Source organism: Squalius cephalus (genome assembly GCF_949319135.1).
Source record: "Squalius cephalus genome assembly, chromosome: 14".
In the NCBI taxonomy this organism is placed as follows: Eukaryota; Metazoa; Chordata; class Actinopteri; order Cypriniformes; family Leuciscidae; genus Squalius; species Squalius cephalus.
Window position 1 is genome coordinate 27,602,356 of NC_137135.1, and position 16,732 is coordinate 27,619,087.

General features: G+C 35.8%; 1 protein-coding gene across 2 annotated transcripts in view; it reads right to left on the reverse strand.

Annotated features, from left to right (window-relative positions):
• The window catches only part of ldb2a (LIM domain binding 2a), a 57,793-nt gene that overhangs the window by 39,655 nt on the left and 1,406 nt on the right, over positions 1-16,732 (reverse strand). For both annotated transcript variants that reach the window (XM_079892400.1, XM_079892401.1), the window contains exon 2: positions 3,387-3,489. In XM_079892400.1, the coding sequence (XP_079748526.1) occupies positions 3,387-3,489 (103 nt within the window). The remainder of the gene's footprint in view (positions 1-3,386; positions 3,490-16,732) is intronic.

Below are 16,732 nucleotides of genomic sequence, written 5' to 3' on the forward strand. Positions count from 1 at the left end.
ACATTATTTCAGGAATCAGCTAAAAACAAGTAATAAAAACTCAGTGAGTGTTTTAGCGCAATTTTCTGACGTCATGGGATCACAACACTAAGAGATAGTAAATCTTTTTATGTTTTTTTTTTTTTTTTTTGTGTGCGTTCCCGAGATTAGACCTTCCTTAACATAATGCCGAAAACCCGAAGTCTCTAGGTGGTCTGGTTGAGGAGGAGATAGAAGTGCAAGATTGGTGCGCACAGACAGAACAGAAATCATGAGTTAACAATCGCAATTTTGCCGTTGGAAAATTGCGCTAAAAACAGAAACAGGCTACAGTATCGGTGATGGTCTTCTGTTCAGGTTTAGGTGCTGCAGATCAATGAGCCAAAATGTTCATTTGTAAGATTCCTTTCTTCAGATGGTAAATGTGGTGGTATTTTTCAAATGAAGTCCTATTCCATAGACAAGTGAGTTTCTGTTTCTAGCCTACTAACATACGCAGCTGCCTTCTAAGACTAAGGCGTAATGGAAATGCGTAAGTGACTGATTTGGAACGGTCTACTGTACATGGCAGAATCTCCACGCTCCACGCTCTTACGTGAAGCATACAGGGGACTTGATCCACTATTGATTTCAATGGAGTTTGATATTGTGAACTAATATCACTAAGCTAATGACACATTCTAATGTGCATAAAAATAGTATACAATAATATTGGGTAAAATATGTTATAGATGTAGTATAGGCTACATAAATTATTATTTTAATTACTTTATTAAAATAGATATAAATATATAATAATGTTAAACAAACACATACATTATGATACATTATTACAAGCAGAGGAAACAAGAAATGAGAGTGAACTAGAAGGAAAATACTTGTCCTGGAGAATGAGATTGAGAGAAATAGAAAAGAGACAGAGAAAGTGAGGCCATTTAAACTAATGTATTTCAATAATCTATCCATTATCCATCCCTACACAATGGTACTGCGGTGAAATAACGCCCACATCTTGCATCGTACATGTTTGTGTGAATAAGTGCAAAGTCCTTGCATCTTAAGCTTCAATGCCTCTTGTTTTTCTGCTTGTAAGGGATATTTTGAAATGTTTGGAGATGGTTTGAGGACATTTCTCAGTATTGAAGGAATCTGCTGAGAATTTTTATAACCATCATATTAATGTTAAGCCTTTAATTACATTTATTCAACAAAGATATATTAAAACAAAGATATTATTGAGATTCTTCATATTTATTTTACTAACATAAAATATAAAATATTTTAGTATGACATTAAATTTAGATCTAAGGTTAAAAGAACAAAACATGTTCAATCAGAGTCCTTGTTATTACCTATTTACAATAATGACTTGCTACAGACTGTACATTATCCTGTTTATTCGGCTACTTACCAAATAAATAAATAAATGTGCATATTGATTTAAGATTCAATTATTTTATTAGTTTACTTGTAGATTATCTTAAAGCTTCCGCTAAGGTTACCAAGGACACCAAATCAATTATACAGGTTAGTAAAACATCTGACCACAGAATCAAGTATTCCAGAGAGTGCATTAAAAATGAGACACTGAAAGCGTACGATATGACCTTATTTCGAATAAATAATTCATAAAAGGTAAATACATTAAATCAGGACATGGTGAACAAAAATTGGATTAGATTATCTTTGATCTGATATCTTGCAATGTAAAGCAGAGGAATGAGTTACTCAATAAAACCTGAACAGTGATTACTGTAAACATGTCATACAAAGACAAGCAAGGATAAACAAGCATACTGATGTGAGGCTATACTGAAGCAGAAAATCCTTAATGATCCTTGGTGGAGTGAGGATCGAGAAATGTATAAAGGACCCGAGCAAATGTAGTATGCAGTGCTTGTGTATGTGTGTGTGTGTGTGACAGTGATGGAGTGAGGGTGTATGTTTGTGGCTGAAACTAAGAGGAGTCATTTCTGAAGACTAAAGATGAGCTGTCACAAGAGACGGACTGAACTCCCCCTTCAATCGATATGGGGGATTGGTTCCCTATAGGCCTCTGGAGCCGATGCAAGATTTTTGGTCTTTCTACTTTTAAACACTAGCCTATATCTGAAGATTACAAAATATTACTTTCTGAAATGTAGACTTAACATGCAAAAAAAAAACCTTTGAAACTATATTGGGGAAAATACATCTTAAATGACAAATTAAACATTTTAGTGTTTGAATTTTACATCTTTGTTCAATTATAAGAATTCAAACTGCACAAAATGAAGAAACATATTCTGCCATGTCTTGAAAATAGGCTAAAGCTGCAGCTATTGTAATGCAGTCAAATGGCATATTCATTTGGCATAATAAAAATATATATTTCTGAATTTATCAGCACTACAAAGAACCCTGGGAAGGGAGGGGGCTTCAGTCAATGTTTGACTCACTCGTTCTTTGCAACAGGCAGAGTGTTCTGCATGACTAACCAAAAGCAGAGAACTCAATAAGGACAGACAACGCAGCTCAAATCATCAGAGATAGAGAGAGAGAGAGAGAGAGAGAGAGAGAGAGAGAGAGAGAGAGAGAGAGAAAGTGCGCAGAAGAGAAAAAAAGACCACCACCACCACCACCAAAAAATAAAAATGGACAGACTAGCAGAGCTTTAGCAAATACAGCCAAAACTACATTAGGGAGCTCACTGAAACAATAACTCTCTAATGGTTTTTAAAGTGGCAAATTTTAGCAGACCTGCAGATAAAATAATTAGTCAGTTTACCAATTACAACACTTTCTTAGTATAGTTCTCAATATGACACCCGTGTTGTTTTCATGTGACATTTAGGGGCAGTTTCTGAAAACGTGTTCCCTGGAAGAGCAATAAAAGTCAATAAAATCTGGAACCGGCAGGTTTAGTTGAATCAAAGTTCTCTACTGATTTTTATAAGACTGGTATCTTCCAACATTTTCAGACTCCATAGGCACAATGGGCCCTATCTTGCACCCGGCACAATCCAGCGGCAATCGTGACGCAAGTGTTTTTTGCTAGTTTCAGTCCGACGCAGTTATCATTTTCACATCCTGCGCCACGTTGTTTAAATAGCAAATGCATTTGCGCCCATTTGTGCGTCCATGGGCGTGCTGGTCTGAAAACGAGGTGTGTTCTGGTGCATTGTTGGCACGTTGCTATTTTGAGGCAACAGAAATAGACTGACCATTTTTCCCATCGTTAAACTAGCAAAAGTGGATTCGGACACGCCCTAAGTGAACTTGCGCCCTGTGCTTTAGACCATGCGCTTAGATCGTTATAGGGCCCGATATCACAAAAATGTACTCTCTTACTTGTTTTTTAACTGGCACCAGTTCAAGCACAATTGCAGACAAGACAACATGGCAGAAGAAAAAGGCTTAAATCTTACTGTATCTTTTTGGTCCATCCTCCAAACAGAAGGAGAGGGTCAAGGTAGCATCCTCCTCAAAGAACTCTGTAGCAAACGCATCCCACCACAGACTATCACTCTCCTGGGGAAGAAGGAGAGTCACGGTTAATTAATAGGAGTTAATTATATGGTGTGATATGCTTTGTCAGTCTTAGAAGTCTATTTAATGAGGAAAATGAGGAAAAAAATTAATGTTTTGTGTATAGCTCCACTTGTTTTTGGGATTTTATACACACTAGCATTCAAAAGTTTGGGGTCAGTAAGACTTTTTCAATTAAACCATAAAAATATGAGGAAAACTTTTTTTTTTTTTTTTTTTTCAAATATTTTAATGTGAGAGGGGAACAAAACACTTAACTTGGTTAAGGTATTTATCTGATAAAATGATTTGTCAAAAAAGGCAAACAACAGCTACAGGTTTTATTTTACTATTTAAAAAAGCTCACAAGAAAAAACATACACTTACAACATAAGTTATTGATTTATCTTGTTTTTGCATGTGATCATAATTTCTTTGTAGGAAAAATTATGACCGTGATCTTTTGACATATAAGAGGTCATTGTTTTGAGTTTCAGAACTCAAAACTTCCTCGTTTTTCCAAAAACAGCTTTTATTGAAACCGAGCTTCGAAAACGACTCATTTCGGATTTTGTCACATTATTACGTCATAGTGTGACGAAAGACCGCCTCTGCAGAAGATCAAAGTCTACTTTTACATTTGCTCAGTAGCCCCACTCACCGATTTGCGCATGTCATGTAGTAGTAAATACGAGACAGACGCAAACACAGGATTACTCCAGCAACAATACGATAGAGATGTGTCTGAGGATTACAAGAGTAGTTATACTGTAGCGCCGCAGTCATACTGTGAATAGTTTTGATAGTTGTAATTTGTGTTCTTTCCTTTTCTTCAGCATTTATGTAGTTAATGAGAATAAAGCATGTAGAGAACGCTGCTTTTGTTATTGTTTTGATCTAAGCCATTTAATCCTGAATAAAAGCTTCAATGAGTGACATCTGTTTTGTCATCAGTAAGACATTACAACACGTTTCATTTTATTTAAAACACAACATATACAGTGCTATGCATAAGTTTAGACACCCATGCTAAAGTTGACTAAAAAGAGGAATAAAAAATCATCTTTTGGAAACTGAACTTAATGCCTTAATTTAAAAAATTAGGAAAAATCCAACCTTTAAGGACACCAATTTTCTTTGTGAATGAATAATGTATCGTAAATAAATAAATGTTCTTCCTTAAAATGCAGGGTGCATAAGTTTGGACACCCCTATGTTAAATTCCCATAGAGGCAGGCAGATTTTTATTTTTAAAGGCCAGTTACTTCATGGATCCAGGATACTATGCATCCTGATAAAGTTCCCTTGGCCTTTGGAATTAAAATAGCCCCACATCATCACATAGCCTTCACCATACCTAGAGATTGGCATGGGGTACTTTCCATAAGATCATCTCTCAATGCAAATCAAACTAGCTATTAGGCTAACTGAAATAAAACCATGCCAATCTCTAGGTATGGTGAAGGCTGTGTGATGATGTGGGGCTATTTTAATTCCAAAGGCCAAGGAATTAAAGAGAGAGAGAGAGAGAGAGAGTCAACTTTTTAGTCAACTTTAGTATGGGTGTCTAAACTTATGCATAGCACTGTATGTTTTTCACTTTATTGAATAGTATGAAGTATGAATAGCCTATAAGAATGACAGTGTGACAAACAGTGGCACATTCATTCCTAACATTCACATGAAGTTATCACAAGTTATCATTCGTCAACTATAACAAAAAGTGCTTAAACTTTATTTGCCACAACCAAGACTGATAAAGCATATGTAATAGGCATAAATGTAGCACTCTGTAGGCAAATGTTTCAACTATGTTGCAAGATACTTTTCAACGTCGAAAGTTTTCAAAACAATGTTACAACGACAAAATTATTTTAATATGCAAAACTGTTACCCAATCATAGCAGAGGGAGTTTACTTCCAAGTTTTGAATGCGAATCAAAACGAAGTGTTCGAAAGAGACGGTCAAACCAGGATAGAAAATAGCTTATTACAGTACTTCTAAATTAGGATGTTTTTTTTATGTAAAAATTTGATAACATCATAAGTGGACCTTATTATAAAAAATGCAGTTCATGACCCCTTTAAAAGCTCATTTTGCATCCATTCTGTGATCTAGCATTCAAATTACATGAGCCCAGAGCTTCTAAATGCAAGATTTTTCCTTAATTAAAGACTGGTTATGTAGAGGGCACCTGTGCACAGTTATTAAAAGTCGACAACAACAACCAAATTCATTATACATAATGTACATCCAGGGCACCTAGAAACTCCAAATCCACTGCTAATGGAAATATTTACTAATTCACTTGAATTAAATTAAGGCCACTCCATCAGATGGGCACGCTAGCTCAGAACATCCTCAGCGTATGTAAAATTAGACTCCACGGCGTCCTGTGATTGACAGAGCTCTGATTCTAACAGACGTCGTTTAGGCCAACGTTGCCATCTAGCCAATGTTGCCTGGTGACAGATCACAAGCCCTCTCAGATGTTTACAATTAGGGCTGTCGACTTCAGGCAGCGTCACATTCCACAGTGGCCGACCCTGGAGACCTTTACTCCCGAGTCTTGTATTCGTGAAGCGCTGTTTTCCAGCGCTGAGAAAGCGTTTTCATCTGCTCTGTGTTTTGGGAGTGAGTCAGTATCCTATTACGATCTGCTGTCTTAGTCACTTGTAAGTGAATGATCAGTTTTGACACCTTTTTCCATTCAATAAGGCAGGAGGCTGATGTTGTCCAACACAGCTGGTTATTAGCACAGCACTATCACCCATGACACACACACACAGTTTTGGCTAACACTCTTTTCCTTGCTTTCTACTTGTGTATGTGTGTTTTCATGTGTGTGTGTGTGAATAAACCTGTATTCACACTCAGCAGGATGCATGACTTCATCAGATAGTCATGTTTTCTTCATTTTTAGCTTATTTCCCCATCTTGGTCTCTTGTGGATTGGCAAATCTTTGAGGTTAAAACCACCTTCCTTTTCTTTAATCACTAGGCCTGCGTATTGACAGATTTCATGAATCAGTTAGATTCTGATCCACAAACTGATCCATAAACTATTTTGTAAACTATAAATATACTGTCATTTGGTGCATTACTAAAATAAGGTTAAAATTAACCAGTTCAAATTTATTTTCTCATTATTTTTTAGATATAATAACACTCAAATGTTATGTTGTACACTAACATTTAAATTGCACAGTTAAATTGTTTATAAGTTTTATTATTTAGTATTAAGTTTTTATATCAACTTTTTTAATGGTTCTCCAATTTGTTGTTGCAATATAAATAAAAATAATTTAATGGTGGCTGTCATAACTTTAATTAAAAGCTTTTCATTACAAATTTATTCAAACATTCAATAAATGAGACATTACTAACATGTTACTCAATACTCAAGAATATAATGAATATGGAATCTAATGGATATATTTATTAAAAATTCTCCTCTCTAGAGTTATTTTTTCCAAGCTGACTAATAAGCTATGGTCATTGAATGGCTTTTCTGAGGTAAATGTAACATTACGTGAATTGTTTGCAAGCTGTTTTATTGACGTCTTTCTGCAAAACACTGATTAAGTGATTACATAAGTGACTTCAATAAGTTGTATTGTTTCTTTCAACATACCTTCTGATGTTCATTCAAGTTTATTTCGTGCTATAACTAAGTAACGAAGAAGAGGTGATCGGTTCACGTGCCGCTTGACCTGAGGCACTACAGCGATCTGTCATGCCACATTAAAGATTTATTGTTTGAATTTTAAGGTCAAATTGAAAGAATTTGAAAGCTGAGACTGTTTCATATATATAACAAAGCACAAAGCAAAAATATAACAAAGCACAAAGCTTATTGTGATTATTAGATGGGAAGCACGCTACAAATGTTTAGTGAAGTTTTGTTCACACATCATCCAAAAACACCATAGACTAAGAAATCAATCTTGGGATTTAAGTATCGATTTTGATAAAAATTAAGTATTAAAAATCGTAAGTCAGCCCTACAAATCACTGTCTCTTTCTTTCTATCTTTAGTCAGTGAGTCTCATCTCCTTTTTAGCTATATTGCATGACAATCATGTAGTTGTGATTGAAATCCCACGACTCCCTGAGCTCTCTGCAGTTCAATATCTCTTTGCAGCTCATTGATGGATGCTCTTGAGCGGAGTTTATCAAACCGTGTTTGTATCAGCAGGTGTTGACTGCTCTCTTTGAGTGTTCATTGATCTCCTCCACTTCAACATCTTCCTGGTGCTGAGGTCAATGGCCCGCAGGGGGATCCATCAATGCTGTACAGTCACCACCAATGACCTCCTCAGCACCAACGACCTTTGACCTCAGGTTAGGTCCAAGTGCATAACACTGATGAAGTAATAGTTTAAGTAGACTATAGACTTTTTTGTTGTTGTTATGGTCTATATATACTATATATACTACCATTCAAAAGTTTGTGGTCAGTCAATAATTAATACTTTTATTCAACAAGGACACTTTAAATTGATCAAAAGTGACAGTAAAGAATTTTACATTGTTACAAAGGATTTTATTTCAAGTAAATGCTGTTCTTTTAAACTTTCTATTCATCAAAGAATCCTGAATTAATGTATCAGTTATATATTAATCAGCACAACTATTTTCAACATTGATAATAGTAATGAATGTTTCTTGAGCACCAAATCAGCATTTTAGAATGATTTCTAAAGAATCACGTGACACTGAAGAAAATTCAGCTGTCGTCACAGGAATAAATTACATTTTAAAATATATTAAAATAAGAAGAGTTATTTTAAATTTTAAAACTGCAAATGGGTGATCACATACATTAGATTTTTGAGAAACTGATTTTCAATGTCATTAATAATAATAATAACTTTTATTTTTATATTTTTATTTAATTTTTGTTGCAGCTTTTTAAAGTGTTTAAAGGGTCAGAATATAATAAAACGCATAATTCAATATTATATGTTAATATATATATATTTACAATAAATATCTCATGATTACATAATCTATTATCTTTTTATCCCTATTTTAGTCTTGTAAATCACAATCAACAAAGACATTCCGTGAAATCACTTCAGTACATAATGAAGACAATGACCCACAAGTACAAAAATGGTGAAAGGGTCTTCCATTATGCTGAGAAAACAAGATATCGAGCATATAGGTTGAGATAACATGGACGAAATATTGAGTTAGCATGTAACATAATTACTTTACACTGTCATTGTTTTAATTACTTTGATATAAGCTAATTACGGAAGAGCATTAATGGCCGCTAACAGCATTATCAGTATCTGCACCAGGACTCAGAGTTATAGGATTTCATTTATCTGGAAGGCAATCTGTACCGTCACAATCGATGGGAAATCTGATTGCCCATTTGCACTAATTAACCCTATTTAATGCCTCAGCAGCCCTTGCAAACAGTATCCGTAAACTTGCGTACAGGTGTGTGATGTGCCAAAGTTGGAAAGGAAGGACTGGATTTTTAACAGTTGAATAGGATCATTTCTTATACTGTACAAAAGTTCCCTAGCGATGTGATTTGCATTTATAGTGATATATCTGTGCCCCCCTGCTGCGCTGTTCTTGTATTTCTTTTTCTTTCTTTCTTTTTTTTTGCTCTTGACTGACTGATGGAATAAACCAAAGCTGCTGCATTTCAGAGACATAGATCATGTTTGATAAAGATGACATATAACACTGCAGCCAAGAGAGAGAGTCGGCTATAGATCAGTAATCTGTAGCTGACATGGAAAATGAGAGGTTCCTGCCTCCAGTGCAGATTGTAGCTGTCTACCATGCTATAGCTGATAGTGAGCTTTGATGTACTGCGCACAGATCAGTCCTTCAGGACCTCAGGTGAACTAACATGGGCGTCTGCACGGGCTGCCTGAAGATAAAGCCGTATTGATTGGAACGTCTAAAGGGATTCATCAATGTGCCAATGGTGGCTCTCGACCCAGTCACTGTTCCGCAGGGGCCAAGCAACTCAGATTTATGGTAGATCCAAGAGCTTAGAGAAACAACAATGTCCCATATCCTTGGTAAATAACAATAGCAGGTGCTTTTTACAACACATAGCTACTGTAGACACAACAACTTACTGAACTTTTTACACACACACACGTTTTTTTGGGGACAGTGGCCCTCCAGGACCCGACCTCTGCTCTAAACCTAGCCATCACAAAAACTTTCTGCATTTTTACATTTTCAAAGAAGATGGTCAAGGTCAAAAATGTCAACACAGACCTCACACACAGTCCGTTTTTTCAACAATTTCACTAGTTTTTAATTTCATTTTGATTTGAATTTTTAAAAAATTTCCTCAAATTTCAAAATTACTTTCATTTCAGTTTTAATGCTGCACATATTCATTTCATTCAAACAAATGCAATGTAAGTCACATTGGATAAAAATGTTTTTGCTTGATTTGCTAAAAACGTGGAAGCTTAATCTTCATGACTTTTGTTTGAGACTGTTTACAACAATAAAGAGAGATTCAATTATTTAATTATTTTAAACTCATAAATGATTTGTGATTTCCTGCATGCTGGTTTATTATTGAGATGTCACTGTTTTCAGATTTACCTGCTGTAAAGGTACAGCAGTGTACCTGCACTAACTGTGGTTGTTTGTTTTACAGTAGATGACGATCAAACTGGGCATCAGAAATAGATTGCATGTCAACAGTCAGGCTTAGGATATCAATTAACTGAAAATAAAAAAAACTTTAGTAATTTTCCTGTAATTCAATGTAGTTTTTGTTAATATTTATTTCTCATACTGTATAGTGTGCGATACTGATACTTCCGTGTCTTTTTGCACTTGAACAGACAAATACACACAAAAATATGCCAAAATATCCTTGTAAACAGTCGGTTATATCTAAAGTGAAAGTAAACAGCTGACAAAGAAAACGCATGTGATCCGTGAAGCTCTTAAACTCCTATTATTTCTGCTGCCGTCTCTAATAACGTTAATCAAACAACAAAACTCTTCACTCTCTCTTGCTTGCATAACTTTTGTAACTAAATTACCTAAAAATCTTAAACACCATTTATTTCAATAGTATCTTTGTTCAGTTGTATTTATTTTTTTCGGTTGCTAATTTGTTTATTTGTGCTTTTTTAATTACTAAGTGTTTACTTGTTTTTAATAATGCTTGAAATTTAAATTAGTTAGGCTAGTTGTTTTAGCTATGGTATTTTTAAACCGTAGGCAAAAGTTCTTTGTGTAAGTATTCTTTAGCCTATCGATTTTTGGTATTCAGCTACAATGAAATGTTTTGCGATAAGATTTAGAATAAATGTGAATGATAACGTCTCGGTTAAGGAGGGAATGGAGACGTAGTCGACTGATTGGGATCATGCTTAGGGATCCCAATCAGTCGACACGTCGAACGTGAGCGATAAGAATCGGAATTGGAATCATTAAAACGATATCTAACACTATAACCCTTCTGCCATCATCTAAATTTAAATGTATAGCTTGGCAAACACCATCTTCCAATGGCTGTTGGGTTGTACTGGATCAGTGTGTTGTTCACCCTGTTGGTGTTTGTTGTGAACGTTTGAACAAGATAGCTGTGTTTCCTAACCACCTAAATCTATAAGTCTGTTTTAGAATGAATTCCGATTTTATTTAGAGGCAGTGTTTTACAGCATTAATAGTACAATGAGAAGTATCAACATTTCTGTTTTGAATGGTACTATGCTGGAAGGCAACCTAATTGCTCACACAACATGGGAATTGGTGTAAATTGCCCTTATATATCCACATCTGCAAACTGACATTTAAAAAGTCCTTAGCCAGGCAGACTCCATTTAGACTCACCTTTCAGGACTCATGAAACGTACACAAGGTCTTTGATGAGCTGAACAGAGCTGTGTGTGGGCAATCATGTGCAGGGTTTGTACAACTGCTGTTGAACTTCTTCCACCTACATCAGTGACAGCCACCGACAGATCTCAGGGAATACTTACTAACTATGTAAACAAGCCAAAACCGCAGTAGAAATGGCAGTAAGCACGTAAACAATTCATGCATCAATTCATGATACCTCATTTTAGTAAACAACGTTTATGGGTATTATTTTAGCAAGCTGTTCTCGTCTGCTTGTCCTTGTTCTGCTGTTTTAAGAACAACAGAATGTCGACAATATTTGAGTATAAGGTTAAGTGCACATGATCTGAATTATGCAAATGCAGTAAAGGCACGGGGAAGTGAACTAACATCCTTCAGAAAGTCCTCACCCTAAATGACACACAGCACTGAAAACAACTCCAGAACTGTGCCAACATGTATTTTTGTTTGTTTGTTCAATCCGTTCTAAAGTTTGGGGTCAGTTAGGCTTTAAAAAAAAGAAAAAAGAAATGAATATATTTATTCAGCAAGGATGCATTAAACTGATAAAAAACAGACTTATAGACTATATATATATATATATATATATATATATATATATATATATATATATATATATATATATATATATATATAATGCTGTTCTTTTGCACTCTATTCATCAAAGAATCACAGTTCCCACAAAAATATTAAGCAGCACAACTGTTTTCAAGGTTGATAATAATAATAAATGTTTATTGAGCCCTTATCAGCATTTAAGAATGGTTTCTGGATCATGTGACACTGAAGCCTGGAGTAATGAGGCTGAAAACTCAGCTTTGACATCAAAGAAATAAATTGCATTAAATAAATATTCAAATAGAAGTTATTTTTAAATTGTATTAATATTTCACAATGTTACTGTTTTTACTGTATTTGTTAATCAAACAAATGCAGCCTTGGACTCAAAAACATTAAAATGGTAGTCTATATATTTCTAAATGCATGTTTGTGCTATAGTTGACACAACATTAAAGCATTTTCAGCTATTTTTGTGCAAATAGGTAAAGATGCATGAAGGTTCACAACCCATCCGAATATTGATGAAGTGCAGTAAAAGCCAACACATCCAGAGCGTTGACAGCAGAGAACTGTTTTATTTGTGTTCACTGTTTTATCAATGATAACACATTTGTGGCTCCTCAAAAACATCATCACTCAGGGCTGGACAAAAGGAATCAAAAATATGATCTGTACAGAAAAAGTCTAAAAACAGGAAGTTGGTAAAAATGGGCGATCCCTCTTTATCTGTTATCAGCGCAACAGTGTAGCCTGGAAGGAACTTTGGGAAAGCCGCAGGAAAAAGGTGGGACTATTGTCCTAGTATCCTGCCAGTTTGAACGCAACCTTATTGTTCCAGAGAATCCATGTTTTACTTCTGTTTTGTTTTCAATGTAATATGTCACATATCAGCCAGGACCCCATAACCTGTTTTTGCATAATGCAGCCAATTGATAAGAGAGTTGTGCGTTATAGTCGTCCCATAGTGAGTGCAAAATAAAGTTGAAGTCCACTGCTACTACAAAACCCAAAATGCAGATGATACATGTGTATTAATCTGATAGTATCATTGATATTAAAATAATTAGATAGATCTCAGTCCTATATGGCTGACTGCTTAACAAAACTCGTACATCTGGGCACGTCAATTGATGCTAGACTTTTCATGTGCTCTTAAAACTCAATCATTATCCATCACCTGCTTTCTACAAAATCAATTAAGCAGCATGTAATATAAATGATGATGGACATGGTTAGACTGATTTGCCATTTGGTGCCATTTTAAGCTCTAATGGGACTGTGGAAGATCTGCGATGATTGGTTTACCTCGAGGACTTTGATACTGAGTTTCTCCACAGTGAAATGCATTATCGATCGCCCTCAGATCAAAACGAAACCCCGCTGTGAACTCGCACCGCTCCTTTGCATAAATGCATCCCATTCCAAAAGCATTAGACATATTAATACAGCTAGTCTTTCATTTGTTTTCTTACTGGCGACCTCTTCTTTTTTCCACTCTCTCAGAGCTTGTGAATATTAAGACGCATTATGCTAATGATCTTATACCAGCGGAGGTCGACAAAACTCCTCCTCTGAATGTTAACCAGCATGCTTGTTTGCATAATTATGCTTATGTGGCAGGTTATCCAGCAAACCTTTTAAACGGCAGCAAACATGTTCGATGCTCTTTCAGGATGCATGCCTCAAGGCAAACAGGCAAACTCTATATGGCTTCTGTTAAAGGAGCACACATTTTTTTGTTTATGCAGCGCAGACTGATACAGCAGTCAAAATGAACCTAACGGCGTGGATGCAGCATAATGCAAAAGCATGTCAGCCATGATTCATTTTTTCAGCAAAAAAGCATGGTAACTAAGATAAAGTCTAGTATCAAAGTCCATTTCAAGGAGAGTCAGTTCATTCGTCGGCCATATTTGCAATAGTGATGTCCTGAATCATTCTTTTGAACTGGTTCTTATTAGTGAACTGGAAGAGCCAATTGACCAAATTGGACTGAACTGTCTGAAACAGTTCGCAACTCGAGTCTGCACAGATCTACAAGTTACTCAATCAAAACTCACTTTCGGATGTGCCTGACAGTCACTCCTACTCAAAATGAGCTGATATCCAAGAGAATATGATCCTATGAATGATGCCCATTTTTGCCATCTCAATCAAGCACTCCAAGACTGCTCAGATTGAACTGAGAACAGTCTTTCGGACATATCTGACATGCTAAGGACTGTCTGCTGAGGTAGTATGTTTCTGGTGTCTTTTGCTGAAAAACAAAGTATAACAAATAAAAAGTATTGCAAATATAACAGTGATGGCACTGATGGCAGTAGTTCTTGACTTGAATGAGGGAGTGAAATTAAAGCTTTTTTATGGTTTCTCATGGTTTATGTAAAAAGGTGAGTTGATTATGACTCGTTTATTTGATTTAGACATTTAAACATCTGCATCATTATTGGGTGTTTTCGTCATACAATTGCGTGATTACGTAAACAAACTGGTGAATCAGAAGTAAGTTTTGATTTTGTCATTAAGTATGCGATTTTGAATGCAGCAAGAGACAGTAAATTTTGAATGCATATTTCTTCTAAATGCAGATTATACTAAAAGCCTAAAAACGTCCATTTTGATTTCACAAGGACCGTAAAGCTCTAGATCTATAACAGATAGCCTCACCCCAAACTCAAGCTATCGATTGAGCTCAATTGTGATGCTCAAACAAACAGCAATGTTTTGATAGCACCATATAATCACATTGTTTACAGAATCAATAAATGACTTGTTGTCTCTGTGAGGCTGGGTTAAGAGAAAGTACTTCAACAAAATATTACAAATTTCACCTTTGATTCATTATAGTCCATTTATCTAGCGTTCCGTGACAAACTCTCTGGTGCTCTTTAAAACGCAACACTAACTGCTCTGCTCTGAAGTTAGTTTGCTGCCAGCAAATGGGCTGAACAGTTTTAGCCTATGGACAATAAAATACATCAATCACCAGTTTCTGTACTGAGAACTCTCAAGTCAAGAGTCGGGACTCTTGAGCCCTCTTGTCTAGCTTTCCTGAGCTCTTTCCTGCTTTTGTCCAATTCTACTTTCACTCCAGTTAAGTGATGTGCACCGTGGAGCTTAATTCCCATGTTAACCGCTAATATATAGATTAGTTAGACTTATTGGACAGTCATTAAATGACTGATGCAGAGAAATATAGAGCCAAGTGATTATCAAACACCTTTGTTTGACAGTGGCTACTTCAGCGATGCGCTCCCCCTGTTGTTTCAGTGTTTGCCTGGAGCTTTTAAACTAAGAAAGTCTGGATGTCTACATGATGGATGGCTGTGGGGGGAACTCTCCCTTCTAAAATCTGTGCTAAATAACACTGGCTTCAGATGCACATCAGCGTGCTTGACTAATAAACATTGCGCTCATTGTTTGCAAAGATATTAGCAATAGCGTGGTGCTATTATTCCGCTGTGGCAAGGCACTAGACCTATACGCAATTTGCAAGAAGGATACAAGATATCAGACCTTTTACAAACATTTTTAGCATCTGCCAGATGGATTTGTGTGAACAGGGCAGAGACATTTGTGCATTTGAGTCCTCCATCCTAAACAGAATTCTCAATGAAACTCACATGTTGCAGGTATAAAACAGCAAACGAGACATCAGATTGTTTGTTCCAAATTTGTCAAGAACGATGTACTCTCTAAGTGGTGTGCATGAACTGACTAGTATTTCATCCAAAGTCTATTTAAGTGCAATGCAATACAATTCAGTTATTTGAGTGAGTGAATTATTGATTTCAATAACACTGTTTATTAATTTCAGAAACCTTATCCAATGTTAACCCTTTGATGAGAAAAAAAGTTCTTGATCTGCACAAAATTAAATTATACTTTGATTCTTTAACATTATTTAAACAAATCTCTTTAAAAAGAAGTGATTTTTCTTTTTCTTAATTGCACTTCTCTCTTTTTACCTCTTTAGAGCTGCATAGATTGCAACAGTTTCCAGAAACAAATCACATTTGTCAACTAAACTCATTGTTACCCTCACAATGAAATATCTTATCAAGATCGATCACACATAAAGATTTAATCTTAGCAAATGCCCTTTTATGCCAAAGTGAGGTTGTGAAGATTAAAATGATATATTGGCACATGTTTATTAGGCTCTTTGGTAAGTGCCGTTTCAGAGTGGAAGTCTACAGGGTTTGGGCCGTTGCTTATGCATTATTCATGATGTTGTTCCATTGCATCTCTGCAATACAGGCCAGGTCTCCTTAAAGTTACAACACCTCCATCAAACACATGAGCAGAGGCACACGTGTCAGAACTGCGACAGCGATAGGCACCAGTGCCATCATTAGCATATTTAATGCTGTTTTTCCAATGGGACACTTAAGGGGAATTCTGTCTATGACATCACAAATGGGCAAGACTGATTGTGAGAGCAATAAATGCTATAATTAGATATATTCTTTTTTTGACAGTTGAGTGGAATACGGAGGTAGAGGTTGCAAGACTTGCATTATAACCAGCGGATCTTTGAAGAAAACATGACTATTTCCCATTGGGATCAGCTTTACAGACATGTCCCTGTGTCACAGCACAAATATTTACAGCTATCATTTACAGACGTTTTACTGTTATTTTAAAAGTACAATAAAGGAGGTAAAATGCTGGCAGTGTTATAAGTGCATATGTTTTGTTGTCATTAAACTGTTGTTAAAAAAATGTTGTCCCAACTAGCCTAACAAAGTTTGTCAGAATAAACTTCATATCGAACAATATATGTGAGTTCCCAGCATGCACTGCAGAATG